General features: G+C 41.7%; 1 protein-coding gene across 1 annotated transcript in view; it reads left to right on the forward strand.

Moving 5' to 3' along the window:
* LOC100118800 (ryanodine receptor) overlaps nt 1-21,404 on the forward strand; it is a 31,471-nt gene that overhangs the window by 7,402 nt on the left and 2,665 nt on the right. Inside the window, exons 14-50 of the mRNA XM_031922083.2 lie at nt 23-1,134; nt 1,993-2,201; nt 2,435-2,534; nt 4,007-4,205; nt 4,287-4,737; nt 4,920-5,254; nt 5,485-5,520; nt 6,292-6,436; nt 6,521-6,819; nt 6,899-7,432; nt 7,528-7,760; nt 8,246-8,348; nt 8,408-8,581; nt 8,670-8,785; nt 8,855-9,394; nt 9,481-10,302; nt 10,383-10,537; nt 11,163-11,331; nt 11,414-11,691; nt 11,772-11,992; nt 12,080-12,170; nt 12,251-12,567; nt 12,650-12,953; nt 13,019-13,964; nt 14,031-14,465; nt 14,530-15,113; nt 15,201-15,572; nt 15,856-15,968; nt 16,660-16,753; nt 16,837-17,082; nt 18,057-18,468; nt 18,528-18,932; nt 19,034-19,238; nt 19,315-19,627; nt 19,712-20,254; nt 20,841-21,043; nt 21,128-21,374. Coding sequence (XP_031777943.1) covers nt 23-1,134; nt 1,993-2,201; nt 2,435-2,534; nt 4,007-4,205; nt 4,287-4,737; nt 4,920-5,254; nt 5,485-5,520; nt 6,292-6,436; nt 6,521-6,819; nt 6,899-7,432; nt 7,528-7,760; nt 8,246-8,348; nt 8,408-8,581; nt 8,670-8,785; nt 8,855-9,394; nt 9,481-10,302; nt 10,383-10,537; nt 11,163-11,331; nt 11,414-11,691; nt 11,772-11,992; nt 12,080-12,170; nt 12,251-12,567; nt 12,650-12,953; nt 13,019-13,964; nt 14,031-14,465; nt 14,530-15,113; nt 15,201-15,572; nt 15,856-15,968; nt 16,660-16,753; nt 16,837-17,082; nt 18,057-18,468; nt 18,528-18,932; nt 19,034-19,238; nt 19,315-19,627; nt 19,712-20,254; nt 20,841-21,043; nt 21,128-21,374 — 12,061 coding nt within the window. The remainder of the gene's footprint in view (nt 1-22; nt 1,135-1,992; nt 2,202-2,434; nt 2,535-4,006; nt 4,206-4,286; nt 4,738-4,919; nt 5,255-5,484; nt 5,521-6,291; nt 6,437-6,520; nt 6,820-6,898; nt 7,433-7,527; nt 7,761-8,245; nt 8,349-8,407; nt 8,582-8,669; nt 8,786-8,854; nt 9,395-9,480; nt 10,303-10,382; nt 10,538-11,162; nt 11,332-11,413; nt 11,692-11,771; nt 11,993-12,079; nt 12,171-12,250; nt 12,568-12,649; nt 12,954-13,018; nt 13,965-14,030; nt 14,466-14,529; nt 15,114-15,200; nt 15,573-15,855; nt 15,969-16,659; nt 16,754-16,836; nt 17,083-18,056; nt 18,469-18,527; nt 18,933-19,033; nt 19,239-19,314; nt 19,628-19,711; nt 20,255-20,840; nt 21,044-21,127; nt 21,375-21,404) is intronic.

Genomic DNA, 21,404 nt, shown 5'->3' on the forward strand with positions numbered 1-21,404 from the left:
ACCATTTTTTACTGTAATACAGATACATACCATACCCAGGTGGAGGTGAAAAGTGGGGTGGAAATGGCGTGGGCGATGACCTTTACTCTTTCGGCTTTGACGGTGCTTTTCTCTGGACAGGCGGCCGCAGGACAGAAATTATGCGCAATCAATCCGAGCCTTACATTCGCAAGGGCGACGTCATTGGTTGCTCCCTTGATTTAACAGTACCCGTAATCAACTTCGCTTTCAATGGTGTACCATGCACTGGATGTTTCCGCGACTTCAACCTCGACGGCATGTTCTTCCCAGTGATCAGCTGCTCGTCCAAACTCTCCTGCCGGTTTCTTCTAGGCGGAGACCACGGCAGATTGAAATACCAACCACCTGACGAGTTTTCTCCCTTAATTGAAAGTCTCTTGCCACAGCAGATACTTTCACTTGATCCCTGCTTCTATTTTGGCAACATGAACAAAATGGTGCTGGCCGGCCCGTGGCTCATGGAAGACGATACTGCATTCGTGCCCTCGCCTGTCGATACCTCGATGATCAATTTGCCGCAACAATACCTAGAAGATACCCGCAAAAAGCTCGCTTCGAATATCCACGAGATGTGGGCTATGAACAAGATCGATGCTGGTTGGACGTACGGCGAAGTCAGAGATGATCTCCACAAGATCCACCCGTGTATCGTGCCATTCGATGAGCTACCGGAAGCAGAGAAGCGCTACGACGAGCAACTCGCTGTTCAAACTCTTAAGACTATTCTGGCCTTAGGCTACTATATTTCAAGGGAGAACCCACCCAGTAGGATAAGGACACTGAGGCTTCCCCAGGATAGGTTTACCCAGAGCACCGGTTACAGACCCACACCGTTAGATCTCAGTGCGATCACTCTCACGCCCAAAATGGAGGAGCTGGTTGACCAATTGGCAGAGAACACGCACAACCTCTGGGCTAAGGAGCGAATAAGCCAAGGCTGGACCTACGGTCTCAACGAGGACCCTGAAATGAGACGCAGTCCTCATCTTGTACCCTACCAGAAAGTCGACGAAGCCATTAAGAAGGCTAACCGGGACACGGCCAGTGAGACCGTTCGTACACTCCTAGTCTACGGATACATGCTCGATCCGCCTACTGGAGAACAGCACGAAGGTAAGGATTTGCTTGGTCAAACATTGCAGTACTTGTTCTTTCCAACAATATGAATTTACTGTAGGAAAACATCAGGTGATCTCGCATTCACATGATGTTTATCAATGAAGTTTTTAACACTTGAAATGGCTTATGGCTGCTTTCAGAATAACAATGCTTCATAGTGATATTAAATTTTTGTTTTTTTTTTCCTTTTAGAAATCATGATGCGCTTATGCAAGCGCTCTAATGATTCTCAGTCTGCTTATACAAATAATCTCTTCAGTTTAGGTTGCCCAGGTATTATAAATAACAATCATGCACATTAATAAAATGGCGCATCTGCTGTACTTCATACTATGTGAAAGCATAAACGATACTAAAGTTGGATCTTTAGTTGTGAAAGACAAACATTTATTGAAAGCTGAACAAGAAAATTAAGCTTCTTGTCATACTGTCTCATCATATTTTTTTAATAACATCTTGGGGTTGCGATAATATCTTGACACTGACACAAAGCGCACGTAACAAAAATCTATGCTCTTCCCACCAAGTTTTACTAATTCAAAGAGAAAAACCGGAATTGCAGATTTTCACCCAAGTATAATGCTTCACACTAGCTTTGGTAAAAACGTTGTAACTTTTTTGCTGATATTATCGAGATATTTGCAACGATACACAGGTTTCCCGTCAGAGAGCTTCATAGATTTATATTTTCACAATGTCAAATTTAATAAATGGAAAAAATCTGCGGTGCCGGTATATAAATGGGTGAATGCGTACACGCAAGATCGCTCAATCCTCTCATGAACATGTCATTGTTAAAAGAAAAAAATACCTAGTGGCGCACAAATGGCTAATAGAGTGCTTTTTGAATAGCTTTACTGCTGGAAGCGAGTCGTCAGCGTCAGCTGCTCTTCCGTACCTACAGGGTGGAAAAGCACTATGCGGTAAGCAGTGGCAAGTGGTACTTCGAGTTCGAGGTCTTGACGGCGGGTCCGATGCGCGTTGGCTGGGCCAAAGCTGATTGCATGCCCGGCAGTATGCTCGGAAGCGACGAGAATACTTGGGCTTTTGACGGATACAACGTGAGTATAGTCATTTGCTTTTCCCATCTCATGAAATATCTGAATTTTCTCGTTGTTAAAATATATTTACATAATATACACATAGAATTATATGAGAGGAAGGCGAAGTAAACTTGTATTCTTCCATAAAGTGTTTAGAAAAAGGGCTACTTTAACAATTTATAAAAATTAGCTTGTAGTAAACGTTCTAAAGAGAAAAGATGCTTAATTTTCTTGTGCACCCTGAATGTCAGGTGACGAAAGTGCACTGCGGCTCCAACGAGTCTTTCGGTCAAAGATTACAAGTGGGAGACGTTGTCGGCTGTTTCATTGACGTTCCGGACAGAACCATCAGTAAGAGCAATAACAAAAAAAAAAAACACATCTCAAAGAATGATTAACCATAGTCCAACCGCGACAAAGTTTTATTTTCGATTTTTTAGTTTATACCTCATTCTTGTTCCCCCGTTTGTCATTTCATACCTTTTGTTTCTCGTTGACGTTGATTTTGATTTTTGCAACCCTCAACTGAATTTCTAATGTTTACGTGATCAATAAAATGTGACTTACGTATTTGTTACGACTTCTCTAATAATTATTCTCTTCATCGTAAATAACTATCGTTTGTGGATAAAAACATCGCAGAATAGGTAAATAAAGACTTGAAAAAGCTTCGAAATATAACGATGTATGTTATGAATAAATGTAGGTAAGAATTATATATCAAGAGTATCTAAATAAGCGCACGTACATATTGCGTATTATTTTGAGAAATAAAAAATTATCAATCGGGTTGTCAACAAACTAGACCAAAGATTAGGATGCTGAAATTGTGAAAACCTTTTATTTTAAGGAGGAAAAAGTGTACTCGGGCACAGTCGAAACATTCGGCAAGCAATGGCAGGTCGGAGACGTTGTTGGCGTTTTCTTGGACCTAATTGACCGAACGATTAGTAAGAGGCAATCTTTAAGCGATAGCTTCAGCCCTCATTTTCTATTCTGCTAAATTTTTGTATCAACAATGAATATTGGATATTTTTTATGCTTATCGCTATACTAACAATCGGTCACACTACTAATGCAGGCATTTTCAACGGTTTCTAGTGCTTCGAAATACCATATAATATCCAATATTTTGCTCGATGTGATATTTGATTTTTCTGATTGGTAACAGAACATTCATCGCATTATAAAAATATATGAACATAATCTTCTTGTGACTTTGAAAAGCTTATTTACTTATAATTGTTAGCGCAGATGTATGTATACCTATATATCTATATGTGATCCAGTTTTTAGTTCCACGCGTCAGTCGAAACTAACGAGCATTGCCATTATTTTTACATGTATTTAATAACATCAGTTAATGGTTTAGTATTTTGAGTGTGTTCAAATTTGTCTCAGTTATTGAATTTTCGTCACCGTTTAAACGATATGATTAACGAACAGGCAGCATGCGTGCAGATTTTTCCTTCATTATTTCTATATAGATTCATTGCATAATATACTACTATAACATGACAAGTCACATAATCTCTCATTGATCGTTTTGTGTGAGCAACTTACGTGTACATGCACAGTCATTCATAGAAAAAAGAATTGACCATACAAGATCCTTGGAACTTTTAAAGTCTTCTCCACTCTTTAACCACGCAATGAGCTCATTATATTTTTATCTTGCTTGTACGTTTTGCTTGAAAGTGATCTGTTTCTTGACCTTGAGCGAATTTTGTTCCCGAAATCGTTATCTCGCGCTAAGAACAAAGTTGGCAGCCGCTTGTAAAAGTGATCCTCGGCTCATAACGACGTTTCTCCGATTCGCGCAGGTTTTTCGTTGAACGGCGAACTGCTGATGGACGCTCTCGGGGGTGAGACTTCCTTCGCCGACGTGCAGGGCGACTCGTTCGTGCCGGCGTTCACCCTCGGGGTCGGACAGAAGGCCAAGCTGACCTTCGGCCAGGACGTCGACACGCTCAAGTTCTTCACGACCTGCGGCCTCCAGGAGGGCTACGAGCCGTTCTGCGTGTAAGTAGAGCGAGTCGGCGCGCGGTCAGACGGCGAGACGGCAACGCGGCTGATCCTGCTCAATCTCAACTCTGTTCGCAGCAACATGAACCGAGCGGTGACGTTCTGGTACACCAAGGACCAGCCGATCTTCGAGAACACGGACGACATGGCCGACACGCGCATCGACGTGGCGCGCATACCCGCTGGCTCGGACACGCCGCCCTGCCTCAAGATCTCGCACAACACCTTCGAGACCATGGAGAAGGCCAACTGGGAGTTCCTGCGACTCTCGCTGCCCATAATCTGCCAGTCGAGCTTCATCAGCGAAGGCGACAAGATGCGCCGCTGGCAGGAGATCAAGATGCGCCAGAACCGGCTCTTCCACGACCAGGTCGAGCAGCACGCCCAGCCCTCGGCTCACATCGAGCAGATCATGCGCTCCGGCTTCAGCATGAGCGATATCAAAGGTATGACCGGTACGTCTAATCGAGCTCTCTCTTTCACTTTATCGCTTTCTGTTCTATCCTCTTTTTTTTCACAACGAGGGGGCTAAATCTGTCTTATTGTCTCTCTGAATTTCTATGCGTAAGTATACAAAAGCCAAGAGCATTTTGCTGTGATGATTTCCACATCTATTTTCACGTAGTTGACGTACCTCGCTTTCTCACCTTTCTCCCCCACGGTCCAGAGTAGCATTCGCTTGCTTAGCAAAATCCCCATCCACTGTGATGTGTGCGGCACACATCACAGTGGATCATGAGCTTTCGATCGCTTCGGAGCTTTCGAGACTTGAATGAAAAGCGCAAGCGAGCTCGAGCCAAACTAACTCAACTTTATGCAGATCTACAGAGGAACTACGCGGAGGATGCGCAAGAGATCGACGAGATGATGCGCGAATCGCCTCTCCCGATGCAGCGGGGAAAACCCTCGCGGCCACCTAGGCGGGGCTCGGTCTCGGGTTCGCGCAACCTCGAAAACGCCCACAGCGACGGCGAAGTCAACGGCTACGGAGACATGAACGGCGACTCCAAGGACGACAAGAAGAAGCGTGGCCGCTCGCCATTCCGGTGAGTAATGACAAATAGAACAAACGATTGTCAGTCGGGTGCGAAATCTGGAAATCCCTCTATTCTCCTTCATAGCATCCAGATTGTGCACTTGACAAATATAACACGAGTCGCTAGATGTATTCATATAGCGTAGATACTGTAGAGAGAACGTGGAACGCATTAAAACCGCTTATGATTTGGCTTATTATTAAATTAACGTAACCCTTCGAATTTTTCGTTTCTCTCAGCCAACGTAGCAAAGAAATGGAAGACATCATTACCGAGTAAGTGAAAGCTGCACCCCCCATTATTTTGTACACGGTTTCGTCTACTTCTTTCATGTGCTCACCTTGTATACTTTTTTATCACGGATAATTCACATTATATTTGGAGACGTCAACCATACGTTCTGTTTACTATTTATATGTTGTTTCTCGTCTTCCTCTTCTTCTTCTTAACTTATATTATTATATTACTTTGCGTTTTTGCCTGCGTCTAGAACATGCTTATTGGTTCTCTTCTAGGCATAGACGCATGTGTTATGCACAAGAGATAGTGACGCAAAAAAACGATTTCTAACCATTCAACATAACTCAAAGGCAAATAAAATGCTGTGTGAATGAATGAGAAAGTAGAATGAATGATGTATACTTATAAATAAGTCGATCGTTTGGTTATTATTTCTAAGTTAAGACTATTTAACATTACAGAAAATATTGCATCATTTGGCAAATATTTAATTTATTTCAGTATCATTAATGCGCATCATATATACATTATAACAATACAAGTAGCACGTTTTTAAATTTGTTATTTTTACCTCAAGAAACTCAGCCAAGTTTCTTCAATATCTTATTTAATACATGTTAACTTTTCTAATACTTGTATGAATTTTCAAACAAAAAAAATCATTCGTTTGTGTATAATATGCATTGCGTTCAACTTGTAACAGATTCAAGGGAAGGACGAACGCACGCCAGCGAATTCTAGAACCATTAATGAGTACCGAATTCATAGTACGCGTACGTGAATTGAGCTAGCAATTTTAATTACAGATTTTTCTCTCGAAAAGTGAAGTCGACCGATGCCAAGGCCAAAACACCCGAGCCGCTTGCACGTGGTGAAACCGAAAGAGTTGCCCGTCCGGGTCCTGTCGGCAAAACGGGCGTTGGAAGATCAGCGACTGTTCGCGTTTCAACTGTAAGTCAATTGTACATACTGTAACACAACATAAAACAAATTCATATACATAACTTGAATTTAAAAGAATTATTTTGATTTCAGACCGATCTGAAGGTAGTTCCCCCTCAAATTCCAGAGAGAACTGGCGCGCCGAAGGCAATGTCAGTCTTAGCCGGAACTGGAGTCGAGTCCATTGGAAATGAGATTTTCGACACTGATTGTTTGAAACTCATGAATGAATACTTTTACGGCGTGCGGATTTTCCCCGGTCAAGATCCAACTCACGTATATGTTGGCTGGGTCACCTCGCAATATCACTTTCATACGAAAGACTTCAGTCTGACCAAAGTCCGCAAAGTCTCCGTTGTCATCGTTGACGATTACGATCGACCAGTAGAGCAGTGAGTAATCGTTTTTAAGAAACTCAAAGATTTTCATACGCATCGAGCATTAAATGAAATATGCCACCTGAAATTTCAGGGTTGAGCGTCAGAGTTGTTATATGGTGCGAGCTGACGATTTGTACAATGAGGTGACGCAAGACGCATCAGGAAAGGGTGCCTCGCAGGGTATGTTTGTGGGTTGCTTTGTGGATACAGCCACGGGCTGGGTGTCCTTCACTTGCGAAGGAAAGGAAACGAAGCACAAGTTTAAAATGGAGCCTGACACTAAGCTCTTTCCTGCCATATTCGTCGAGGCTACGAGCAAGGAGATTCTGCAGATAGAATTAGGTAGAACGTCGACGACCCTCCCACTTTCAGCGGCGGTGCTCCAGAGCTCCGAGCGTCATGTCATACCGCAGTTTCCTCCGCGACTCAAAGTCCAGTGTCTTAAACCCCACCAGTGGGCTCGTGTGCCTAACCAAACACTTCAAGTACACGCACTCAAACTTTCCGACATTAGAGGCTGGTCGATGCTCTGTGAGGATGCCGTGTCCATGCTCGCGTTACACATACCTGAAGAGGATCGGTGTATCGACATCCTGGAACTTATAGAAATGGACAAGCTTCTCAGGTTTGTGCTATTAGCGATACACTCGTTTCTTTGGAATTTCAAATTGAGTACCAGAAGCGATATAATGAGATGATAATCACAAACGCTTCTTACAGCTTCCACTCGCATACGTTGACGCTATACGCAGCTCTGTGCTATCAGTCAAATTACCGAGCTGCCCATGCGTTGTGCCTTCACGTTGACCAGAAACAGCTACTATATGCAATTCGCGCCGAATACATGTCAGGACCTTTACGGCAGGGATTCTATGATCTGCTGATAGCCCTTCATCTGGAATCTCACGCCACTACGATGGAAGTTTGCCAAAACGAATTCATTATTCCGTTAGGTAAATCGTGAGAATTTTACTGCTTAAAACACGCAAACTTATTTTTCTCATGCGTTATTAATATTAATTTAGTTGTTCAAGAACATTGAATTATGAAACAAAAACACTTAAAATACTATAAAGCATATAACGTAAAAAAAAGCTAACTTGGCAGGTGCTTTTGTTTCAATCAACAATCTATCTGTGCATTTTAAATTGAAAACTGTTTATTTAATTCTTACCCTCTTTACAGCGGTTATTCAACGCATGTGGCACAACTGTTTCTTCTCTGGCTCTTTTAAATCTATTTACCGCATGTCAAAAATACTTATTTTTCAGGACTTGCTTTTTTTATACAATGGCTACCTAACGCTGCAAAACTTCATAAAATTTTCTGCTAATTCTTCCGCATGAAAAAATAACTTATGAGGAATCACCTGGATCATTATCAAAGTATTCAAAGCTTCAACAGTCTTTATGTTTTTTTTTAATGTTTTTTCACACAGGTCAAAAACTAAAAGACTTGTATGAAGACGAGGAAATGCGACACAGTTTAAGGTATCTAGAAGCAGAGTCTGTAAGACCGCAAATGAAAATGACAGACATCAGGTAAGCTAATTTTTCCCAAAGTAGACCAGAGCCCCTTTCACTAATCAGTCGCCATCAAGGATCATTCCTTCCAGCGAGACCCAGAGCATCGAGAACATACGCAGCCTGTACAGTCCGTACTTCCCGCTGAGCATCGTCAGAGACTATGTCATGATGGCCTTGAACGAAGCCGTGGAGATTAATCAAGTGCACAATAGAGATCCAATAGGCGGTAGCAATGAAAATTTATTTTTGTACGTAATTTTCACATTTTTACAAGATAACAGTTTACGATGGTTTTAGGAACTATTAATAACTCATTGTAATGATTGATTGTCATAGGCCTCTGATCAAGCTAGTGGATAGACTATTTTTGGTTGGAATGCTCAGAAACGAAGACATAAAAAAATTACTTATTATGATTCATCCAGAAACTTGGGATCCTACTTTTGATAAAGGTGCTTTTTTTAAGCTTTGATGCGATTATGAAATTTATATGTCCCTCTGAATATATTTTATTTGTGCAGAAGGCAAAGACGAGCACAGGAAAGGTTTACTACATATGAAAATGGCAGAAGGCGCAAAATTACAGATGTGCTACTTGCTCCATCACCTAAATGATATTCAGTTGCGTCATCGCGTAGAGTCGATAATTGCTTTTAGCCACGATTTTATTGCTGATTTGCAGCAAGATCAACTTCGACGATATATCGAGATCAAACAATCGGATTTACCATCAGCCGTTGCCGCAAAGAAAACTCGGGAGTTCCGTTGCCCTCCTCGCGAGCAGATGAACGCAATACTCAGTTTTAAAAACATGGAAGAGGACGATCCCGATAATTGCCCCTGTGGTGAAGACCTTATAGTGAAAATGAACGAATTTCACGGTAACCTTATGTCGTATGTTAGTTTGCATGCTCTCCAAGAAGCTGAAAGCGCCATAGAAAGTGAAGAAAACGTGGAAAAACCGGGGACAATAAGAAAACTCTTAAATTTCATTCATCATGTCAAAGAATTGGAAGAAGAACCCAAGCCTGAACCGGAGCCCGAAAGAAAAACTCCCGAAGGTAGTACATTTTCTTACATTTAACTTATTGCACGTTCAGTTGCGATATGAATAAAACGATGATTAAAAAAAAACCTTGCGTTTCAGAAATATTCCGAAAGGTATTGATTTCAACGATAGTAACTTGGGCAGAAGAATCGCAAATAGAGACGCCAAAATTAGTCCGCGAAATGTTCAGTCTGCTAGTACGACAATACGATACAGTAGGTGAATTGATCAGAGCTTTGGAGAAGACATACGTCATCAATAGCAAGACAAAGGACGACGTAGCGGAGATGTGGATTGGTTTGAGCCAGATTCGTGCATTACTACCTGTTCAAATGTCCCAGGAAGAGGAAGAACTTGTCCGGGAGCGTCTCTGGAAGCTTGTGAACAATCACACATTCTTTCAGCATCCGGATTTGATCCGTGTACTACGCATTCACGAAAACGTCATGGCTATTATGATTAACACGCTGGGCAGGCGAGCTCAGGCTCAGTCGGATGCTCAGGCCCAGACTCAGGCGGCCGAAGGCGGGGAAACTTCTGCCAAGGAAAAGGATACATCGCATGAAATGGTAGTCGCCTGCTGTAGGTTCCTTTGCTACTTTTGTCGCACCTCCAGGCAGAACCAGAAGGCCATGTTCGATCATTTTGATTTCCTACTGGAGAACAGTAACATTCTGCTATCAAGGCCCTCGCTCAGAGGCTCCACGCCGTTGGATGTCGCTTATTCGTCACTGATGGAGAACACCGAGCTAGCGTTAGCACTTCGAGAACATTATTTAGAGAAAATCGCTATTTACCTATCCAGGTGCGGTCTGCAATCAAACTCAGAACTTGTTGAGAAGGGTTATCCTGATCTCGGATGGGATCCGGTCGAAGGAGAGCGTTACTTGGATTTCTTGCGGTTTTGCGTTTGGGTGAACGGTAAGTATTCAATTATTTAATAAATCTTTGTGAATATTAATTTATAGGACCTAATAGTTTAACAATTTTTTTATTTTCAGGTGAAAGCGTCGAGGAGAACGCAAACTTGGTTATCCGATTGTTGATCAGACGACCAGAATGTCTTGGACCTGCATTGAGAGGAGAAGGCGAAGGCTTGCTGAGGGCTATTATGGACGCTAACAAAATGTCTGAAAAGATAGCTGACAGAAGAAAGGTAAGTTCTTGTCCAAGTTGACATTATTCCTGACAGAAATTTCATTCATTTATAGAAATCCATAAAAAAAATATATTGCTGGTAAGATACGCCTGTATGGTTTTGGTTGATTTTGTCAGAGAAATTGCAATAACTGTGTCCTATAGAATTAGATTTCTTTTTCTATCGTGAATAACTCAATTCTTCTTTATTGTAGTTCATCTTTTGTACATTATAGTACCTATAGTATATGCCGATCATATCTTATACTTTATACCATCATTGTAATATAACGTCGAAACAACTAATTTCTTCATGTATATTTACGCCATCTCTCGTATTTTTTTTTTTTTTTTCAATCGAAAAGTCAAATTTAGCATGAGCCAAATTTTGTTTATATGTATTCCCCTGTATGTTACGATCACTGACAATAACCTACCAGAAATACGAATAATAACAGCAGATATGAGTAATTGCGAGATTATAAATATGATTTTTGAAGTTAATTAAAGTTGAATTTTAACTAAAATCGCGTTTGATAGTTTTCTGGTTTTGAATCCCGTAATCTACGTAATACACTACTATTCCACGCATGGGTTCCTGATAGTTTTCCGTTAATGAATTCTCAACTTAGCACTGTAAACAGTTGAACGACGAAGGTGAGGGCAATGGAATAGTGCCATTCGAGCATCCGCTTCCGGAGTCCGACGACGACGAAGATTACATTGATACCGGGGCTGCAATTCTGAATTTCTATTGCACCCTTGTTGACTTGCTCGGTAGATGCGCGCCTGACTCATCTGTCATTGAACAAGGTTCACCTTTTCATTATTCTATATTATTATTGTCACAAGACTAAATTTTATATTTTTTTTCAATAAAACTTTTAAATCTTAGGAAAAAATGAATCTCTTCGGGCAAGGGCTATTTTGAGATCTTTAGTGCCCTTAGATGACCTTCAAGGTGTCTTGTCACTTCGGTTTACTCTTTTTAATCCTGCTGCTGACGAACCAAGACCAAAAAGCGATACGCCATCTGGGCTGATTCCTGGTCACAAGCAGAGTATCGTACTATTCTTGGAGCGTGTTTATGGCATAGAAACTCAGGAACTGTTTTTCAGAATATTAGAAGAAGCATTCTTGCCAGATTTGAGAGCAGCAACCATGTTAGACCGGGTAACCAATTTTCTCATTATCCAAAATTATTTTTCGCTGAATTTATGTAATTTTGTTATTCAATTGAATTCATATTTTAGAACGACGGCTATGAATCCGATATGGCTTTGGCTATGAATCGTTACATCGGCGTCAGTATTTTGCCACTTCTTATCAAGCACTCGAAATTCTATAACGAAGCAGATAATTATGCGAGTTTACTCGATGCCACCTTACATACCGTCTATCGCCTAAGCAAAAATCGAATGTTGACCAAGGGACAGAGAGAAGCAGTGTCCGATTTCCTGGTAGCCTTGACCAGGTAATAATACATATCGGTGTTTCGATCCAGGGTTGTTTTTATTTTCCTACTACTTAAACTCGTTGATAAAACAACTCTTACTTTCAGTCAAATGCAGCCAAGCATGTTGCTGAAATTGCTGCGAAAGCTTACCGTTGATGTCTCTAAATTATCTGAATACACCACTGTCGCTCTCAGGGTAAATATGATTTCATGCTAGCGACACATACGTCCATTATATGCCCAATGTGTAATCATTTGAAAACGCATTTCCTACAGCTTTTAACTTTGCATTACGATCGTTGTGGAAAGTACTATGGTTCCACTGGTAGTCAAAGTTTGTATGGAGCATCCAGTGATGAAGAAAAACGTTTGACCATGGTTTTGTTTAGTAATATTTTTGACTCTCTATCAAAAATGGATTACGATCCCGAACTATTCGGCAAAGCACTCCCTTGTCTGACGGCTATTGGGTGTGCCCTACCACCAGATTATTCACTGTCGAAAAATTACGACGACGAATGGTACGGTAGTAAGTCTGCTTCGACTCAGTCTCCTGACGGACCTTACAATCCTCAGCCCATTAATACATCCAAGTAAGTTGGAACAATAAATGTAATAAACATATACTTCTCCGTTCTTGCGAGTATTGTATGGCACGTAATTCAATATTTTCAGCGTGGTTCTGAATAATGATTTAAACCAAATAGTTCAAAAGTTTTCTGAACACTATCATGATGCTTGGGCAAGTCGGAAATTAGAAAACGGGTGGACTTACGGCGAGCAATGGTCTGACTCTAATAAAACTCATCCAAGACTAAAACCCTACAACATGTTGAACGATTACGAAAGAGAGCGTTATAAGGAACCTGTCAGAGAGAGTCTGAAGGCTTTACTCGCCATCGGCTGGAGTGTTGAGCACGCTGAAGTCGATGTGGCATCAACAAGCAGGAATTCTCTTAGAAGATCATCCAAGGGACAGGTATGCTGCCATGGAAACATTTTATTATAAATAATCATTTTTTTATAATATGTTCCATTTTTCAGGGCGAATCCGCGAGCCCATTCGACTATAATCCTCACCCGGTCGACATGACGAATTTAACATTGAGCAGAGAAATGCAAAATATGGCAGAACGCTTAGCTGATAATGCTCACGATATATGGGCCAAGAAGAAAAAGGAAGAGTTACTAACAGTAGGTGGTGGAATCCATCCTCAGCTAGTGCCTTACGATCTCTTAACTGATAAAGAGAAGAGGAAAGACCGCGAAAGGTCTCAAGAATTCTTGAAGTATTTGCAATATCAAGGGTACAAACTACACAGACCAAATCGCGGTGGTGATACTGAAGTAGCCGGCGCCGGTGCAGCAGTTGAACTTCGCTTTGCTTATTCTCTCCTTGAAAAATTGATAGCATACTTAGACAAGGCTACCATCAACATGAAGCTGCTGAAGCCCTCAGATACATTCAGTCGACGAAATAGTTTCAAAACTTCCACCAGAGATATCAAATTCTTCAGCAAAGTGGTTTTACCATTGATGGAAAAATACTTTAGCACACATCGAAATTACTTCATTGCCGTTGCAACAGCAACCAACAACGTTGGTGCTGCGTCTCTTAAAGAAAAAGAAATGGTAGCCGCTCTATTCTGCAAACTGGCGAGTCTTTTGCGCTCAAGAATGGCAGCCTTCGGCGCTGACGTCAGGATAACAGTACGCTGTTTGCAAGTTTTGGTCAAAGGCATCGATGCCAAATCGCTAGTTAAAAATTGTCCTGAATTCATCAGGACGTCGATGTTAACGTTCTTCAACAATACTGCGGATGATCTTGAACATACGATTACGAATCTTGAGACAGGAAAATACAGTCATCTGCGAGGAACTCACCTTAAGACTTCTACCTCGCTTACTTACATCAATAGTGTAGTTCTTCCCGTTTTAACCGCCATGTTTGATCATCTAGCTGCTTGTGAATACGGAAGCGATCTTTTATGTACGTGAAATACAATACATTTATCAAATAAGGCATCATCAAATGATTGCAAAATTTTTTTTTTAGTGGATGAAATTCAGGTGGCCGCTTACAAGATGCTGGAGTCGCTTCACAGATTAGGAACCGAGCCTGCACTCACCAGAGACCGCAAGTACTTAAAGACTGAAATCGAGCGCAACAAGCCGAATCTCGGCTCGTGCCTCGGAGCATTTGCCAGCTGCTTCCCAGTGGCTTTCCTCGAGCCCCATCTCAATAAGAATAACCCCTACTCCTTGATAAATCGAATAGCTGATAATTCGGTCAAGGCTCAGGATATCATGGCTCGCATGGAGGAGGGAATGCCGACGCTAGAGACTATACTTAATCACGTTGACCAATTTGTAGAATCCGATAAGACTTATAATGACGAGCCTCACGTGGTTGATGTCATTTTGCCGTTGCTCTGTGCATATTTGCCATTCTGGTGGGCTCAAGGACCGGATAACGTTAATCCAACCGAAGGTATGTATAATCTGTACGAAACGTCGAATTGCAAACAAAACTAATTACTTATTCGTTCTAACAGGGACGTACATAAGTATGGTAACGAGCGAGCATATGAATCAGTTATTGAAGAACGTGTTGAAATTGATCAAGAAAAACATTGGAAACGAGAATGCACCTTGGATGACGAGAATAGCTGCGTATACACAACAAATCATTATTAATTCATCGGAGGAGCTTTTGAAAGATCCCTTCTTGCCTCTTGCGGAAAGAGTAAGAAAGCGCACCGACAATATGTTTCACAAGGAGGAGTCGATGCGCGGTTTCATCAAATCTTCAACCGATGATACGTCACAGGTGGAAGCTCAGATACAGGAAGATTGGCAACTTCTTGTGCGCGATATATATTCGTTCTATCCTCTGCTAATTAAGTATGTCGATCTACAAAGAAATCACTGGCTTAGGAACAACATCTCTGAAGCCGAAGACCTTTATAACCACGTAGCGGCGATATTCAATATTTGGTCGAAATCGCAGTACTTTTTAAAAGAGGAGCAAAACTTCATTTCCGCCAACGAAATTGATAACATGGTACTCATCATGCCGACAGCCACGAGAAGACCTACCACGGTTACTGAAGGTGCAGCCCCTGCTGGTGGAGGAAAGGTATATTTTTTCAAATATTTTTCTTTTCATTTTCTTTTTTTCTATAAAAAAATATTAATCCGCTATTCTAATCTGATATCTGTACAGAAAAAGAAAAAGCACAGAGACAAGAAGAGAGACAAGGACAAAGAAGTGCAGGCATCCCTGATGGTCGCTTGCTTGAAACGTCTTCTCCCAGTCGGTCTAAACTTGTTTGCAGGTCGAGAGCAAGAGTTAGTGCAGCATTGTAAGGACAGATTTTTGAAGAAAATGCCCGAGCAAGAAATAGCGGAGTTTGCGAAAACGCAGCTTACGCTACCTGACAAAATTGATCCTGCTGATGAGATGTCATGGCAACATTACCTCTACTCAAAGTTGGGCCAACAAAAGGAGATCGTCGAGTTCGTCAAAGCACCGGTAGTAGAGGATGTCGTAGCGAGGATCACTGATATGGCAAAAGTACTTTATGGCCTTCATATGGTGAGTTCACTAATTCTTAAATTCGAGAAACTCGATTTACTGGTTTATTGTAAATAAAAAAATATAATTTACTGATTAGGCGTTGATACGAATCTCAAACTTATATTCATATCATTCATTTACAATAGATATATCATCCTCCTATCATTATTATTATTATTATTATTATTATTATTATTATTAGACTCAAAGCCAAATTAGAAAATCCTTATTATTACAAAAAAAAAAAATCGTTAGTCATGCCTAAATTTGATCGCTTTTTTATTGTTTAATCCTCGAGTAGATAGATCATCCACAACAACAAAGCAAGAGTAACTATCGCTCGGTGGTTTCCATTCAGCGGAAGCGAGCCGTCATTGCTTGCTTCCGTCAAACTTCCTTACATTCCTTGCCCAGGTATCTTACACTTTTGTTTGGTTTGCACCGTACGTTTATGTGCTTTTATTTTTATTTGCATTATACTGACCCTCATATAAAATTTGATCTTTTTCCTGCGCAAGAAACGAGCAGTTCACAGATCAAGTTTGTGAATGCGCTTGACTACGTGTTTTGCATTATTATTATATAATATCTTAATATTGAAAAGTTTGTCTCACACGTGTGGGGGTGTGATTTGAAATTTAACAGTACCGTTTGTGCTTTTAGAACTGATAGAAGAAAAAAAATGAAAAATCGTACTCGACTAATATATACCTATAGAATTGTAGTGTGTTGTTCGATTTGTCTAAAAACGTTTAACTGTGCTCACGCTAAAAGGCAACGAAACCGCCCCCGTCCCGCGGTGGATGGAATCGCGTGCTCTGCGCCGCTAGAAAACGTGCAGCCATTGCATGCCTCCGTAGCGAACCTCTCTACAAACTTAGGAGGTAATTTCGCAATGATATACTTGGCCACTTTACTCTTTTAATTATAGTTGCAAATTTACGGCGGACGAGGCTAATGCTTCGTAAAAATGATTTCGTGCAATCAGTCACACGATTGTCTTTAACAATAGCTCCTTGCTGTTTTTAATCTTTGTAGTTTGTTGGCAAAAGCGCAAGCCACGTTTGAAAATGTAAAGCTACTTTTTCTTTTTTTCGGCACGCAGACATCGGGCGATCAATATTTTTGCAAGAACGTATTACGAACTTTGGTTGCAAGACGAGAATGTGGGACAAGAAATAATGATTGAAGATTTGACGGTAAGAACTCTCGGAGATGGCTAGATATAAATGAATGTACACGCAAAGATAGCAGGAAATGTATGGAAAAAATGGGTTCGCAGCAATCATTCGAGGACGCCGAGTCGAAGAAAATAGACAAGGCGGAGGAGGAGGGTAAGCCCGACCCGCTGACGCAACTGGTAACTACGTTCTGTCGGGGTGCGATGACGGAGCGTTCTGGCGCCCTTCAAGAGGATCCACTGTACATGAGTTACGCCCAGATCATCTCCAAGTCTTGTGGCGAGGAGGAGGAAGAGGGCGAGGAAGAGGAAGGCGGTGGCGAGGAAGAAGGCACTGCATCTATCCACGTGAGTTTTCCGCTCTTCCTCTCATTGTAAATCTGTGACTCTTCATACATTATTTCACCGTTCATATAATTAATACGGTCCGAGTGATTGAAATACGCATCAGGATATGCGTGCGAGTTCGTGTTTACTAACGTATCAGTATAGATTTCATAATAATGCCCCTACTCTGCAGTTTTGTTTTCTTAACTACCTTATAAATGTCATAAGGTTGATCACATTGTATGAGGGGCGGAGCCCTGTCTAAAACTTTAATACGATTATTTATTATTACGACGATTCATTCTTTGACCATTCGCCGCTTCGTATGCATTCCGAACATACTAATCAAAGTCCGTTTACAATATTGTCACACATTCTGTCTCTATTTTAATACAGTTTTCTTTGAATCCACCACACAAACTAGCCATGGTGAGCAAAATTTTTCATTCAAGCATGTAGATACTTGTATAAACATTATAAATGTACGTATTTTTCGCAACGGAATATAATGGCAGAAGAGCTGATACAGTTTCGCAGCATAAGACGGAAATTTACAGCACAAAATCAAAGATTTTGAAAAAACATATTATTTGCTATTTTGAAAACGTAGGCGTATGTTGTATTAGTTTCTTATACGCTAGATTTATCATATATTATAGTTTCTTGAAAAAAGATTGTACATACATAGTTCAAAATGCATTCGTCGACTATTTCGTTACGTTCTACTAACACTTGATTTTACGTCTGTAATGCGCTCAGAAGCCGATGCAAAAACTTATGGTAAGCGATTCCTAATAAATTATTGTCGTAAGAAAATGAACTCGAGTACATATACCTATAGGTCGATTGTCGATTGCACCAAAACTTCACTTCCATGCACCGTTGCCCGAAGCCCAGTAGTTTCCCGCTTGAGAATGCGATATCGCAAACCGCATGTGCGCCGTATAAGTAAGAACTACGAGAGTCGACTGAAACGGTTGTTGCGTAATGCGCAGGAACAAGAGATCGAGAAGCAGAAGCTGCTGTTCAACCAGTCGCGACTGGCGGACAGGGGCGTCGCGGAGATGGTGTTGCTGCACATCTCGGCGTGCAAGGGCATCCCCAGCGAGATGGTGATGAAGACGCTGCAGTTGGGCATTTCGATCCTGCGCGGCGGCAACATCGACATTCAGCGCGGCATGCTGAACCACCTGAAGGAAAAGAAGGACGTGGGCTTCTTCACCTCGATAGCCGGTCTCATGAACAGCTGCAGCGTCCTCGACCTCGACGCCTTCGAGAGGAACACCAAGGCCGAAGGTTTGGGCGTCGGCTCCGACGGGGCAGCTGGAGAGAAGAACATGCACGACGCCGAGTTCACCTGCGCTCTCTTCCGCTTCATACAGCTCACCTGCGAGGGTCACAATTTGGGTGCGTATTGCTTTACGTCACCTTTTGTGCGAATGAAAATAATCTCCCTCGTCAAACAGATTGGCAAAACTACCTGAGGACACAGGCGGGTAACACGACAACGGTGAACGTAGTCATCTGCACGGTTGATTATTTGCTGCGACTCCAGGAGTCCATCATGGACTTCTACTGGCACTACTCCAGCAAGGAGCTCATCGATCCGGCCGGCAAGGCTAACTTCTTCAAAGCCATTGGCGTGGCGAGTCAGGTCTTCAACACGCTCACCGAAGTCATCCAAGGCCCCTGCGCCCAGAATCAGCAGGCTCTCGCCCATTCGAGGCTGTGGGACGCGGTCGGAGGTTTCCTCTTCCTCTTCTCGCATATGCAGGACAAATTGTCGAAGCACTCCAGTCAGGTCGATTTGCTCAAGGAGCTGCTCAATCTTCAGAAGGACATGATAACGATGATGCTCTCTATGCTCGAGGGTTGGTTTTTTTTTGTTTGTTTGTTTTTTTTTTTCATCCATCATCACTTCGAATAACTGACCAGCGTCCTAATTTTTGTATGATGAATGCTTGTCGAACAGGTAACGTCGTCAACGGCACCATTGGAAAACAGATGGTGGACACCCTAGTGGAATCAGCGAGTAACGTGGAACTAATCTTGAAGTACTTCGATATGTTCTTGAAGCTCAAGAGCTTAGTCTCGTCGGCCTTCGCGGAAGCAGATGATGGCTGGATATATCCCAAGGACTTTAAGGAGAAAATGGAACAAACGAAGAATTACAGCGAGTGAGTATTTTAATTGAGGTCGATTGAATGTAGATCGATTTTTTTTTTAATTACACTAAAAACTGAAATCCAACAGCGAGGAAATGGAATTCCTGCTGGCTTGCTGCGAGATTAATCACGATGGTAAGATCAACTACATCGCCTTTATGGAACGTTTCCACGAGCCCGCCAAAGAAATCGGCTTCAATCTCGCCGTCCTGCTGACGAATCTTTCCGAACATATGCCCAATGAACCTCGACTCGCGCGATTCCTCGAAACAGCTGGCTCGGTACTTAACTACTTCGAGCAGTTCCTCGGCAGGATTGAAATCTTGGGTAGTAATAAACGCATAGAACGCGTGTACTTTGAAATCAAAGAGTCCAACATTGAACAGTGGGAAAAACCACAGGTAATTTTTATCACTTATTTACGTAACTTAATTGTTTTCGCCTTGAACTGTAGAGTAATGAGTTGTTGTGTTGAATAACGGTAGATTAAAGAATCTAAACGAACGTACTTCTACAACACTGTCGTGGACTCGGACGAAAAAGAAAAGCTGGAAACATTCATCAACTTTTGCGAAGATGCGATTTTCGAGATGCAACACGCGAGCGCCTTGATGGCAGTTGAAGAAAGTGGAGGCAGTGGAAAAGCCAAAGAATCCTCCTACACTTATATGACGGACGAGGATGAGGAGAGAAAAGATCCTATCAGGAGGAAGATCCAAGCATTCAAGGACGGCATTTACTTCTTTTTCTCCATGTTCTCTCCGTCGAACATCAAGAACAAGATCGCCGAGATGCAGCAAATGTCCATACCCGAGCTAGTCGTAGGATTCTTCAAGATTATATTTTACGCGTTCTACTACTCAGGATTTGGGGTTGGTTGCGTCATCAGTTACTTCATGAAGATACTGTTGTCACTCATGAGAGGACCTAGTATCGAGGAGCCGATCGCAGAGGTCAAAGAAGATGACATCAGAACTTCTAGACATCTTCCAGCTTTGCCACCCACACCAGATGAATCTAATTTACAGGTAATTACTAACTTTATTTTCCTCTGACGATTAATTAATCCAGTCGCGCTGGAGCTCATTCTTCTAATTGAGCTATATGATAGCCTTGTACGTACATAATCTTCTATGATTAAATGATAAATTTGCAAAAAGATGGGCGATTCTCAGAGCCGAGATTCGACTCCTGAAATCAACGTTCAGATTCTACAGAAGGCGAGTAATTAATGTGACAGCCAGAGAGCTAATCCACCGTTTCGAATGTCTCACTTTTATTGCGTACATTATCGCATTGTTATTAAAACAGGAAAACTCAACGTGACTAAACATGAATCATGATAAAATCATTAGGTTCATGTTAAAACAATTATATTGTTACTTTTTCTTTCGTTCAAACACATGATTCATACTAAGTATATCACGACACGTTATTAGATAGCACAGAAAAAATGTTTGCACCAGTGTTACACCATGGCCGGTAATTCTTTAATTGCAATTGGTAGTAGTTGGTGTTTTTGGTGGAAATTGAAACCTATCAAAGTGTGTTTTTTATATTGATATTTTCTTCTTTACATATATGATATATTTATAATTTTAACATACACTACAGGTGCAAGCATTTGGTATGGATATAACGAAAGAAGAGGGTCAAATAAAGCTAGCACCGCATGAATCAATAGCATCGACACCGCAATCCAGTATTGAGGAAACCGGCGAGAGCACCCCAGAGGAAGGTATCGGTGAGGAGGGAGGCAAATCTGCGGATGGCTTTGGCGAAACAGAATCACCGATCACATTGGCGGATTTGTTGGGGTGATTAGCTCAAAATAAAAATATTTTGCGATCTATTTTAATTTTGAAGAATTCAATTAACATTTGATGGATGGCATCTTGTAGTGGGGAACAAGCTCGAGCGCAAGCTATTGCAGCCGCGGAAGCTGTAGCTGTCCAGCAGGCAGCCATGGCAGCAGTAGAGGCCGAATCAAAGCAAGAGGCAGTAGCCGAACCATCGGCAGCCTCGTCGATCAATTTCTCCGACTACGGTCATCGCCTCGTCTCGTTCCTCGCCAGAAATTTCTATACTCTAAAATATGCAGCCCTTGTCCTCGCCTTTTTCATCAACTTTATGCTCCTCTTTTATCAGGTAAAAGATATTCCATTATTCCCATGCTAT

This window comes from Nasonia vitripennis, chromosome 1, assembly GCF_009193385.2.
Source record: "Nasonia vitripennis strain AsymCx chromosome 1, Nvit_psr_1.1, whole genome shotgun sequence".
Taxonomy (NCBI): domain Eukaryota; kingdom Metazoa; phylum Arthropoda; class Insecta; order Hymenoptera; family Pteromalidae; genus Nasonia; species Nasonia vitripennis.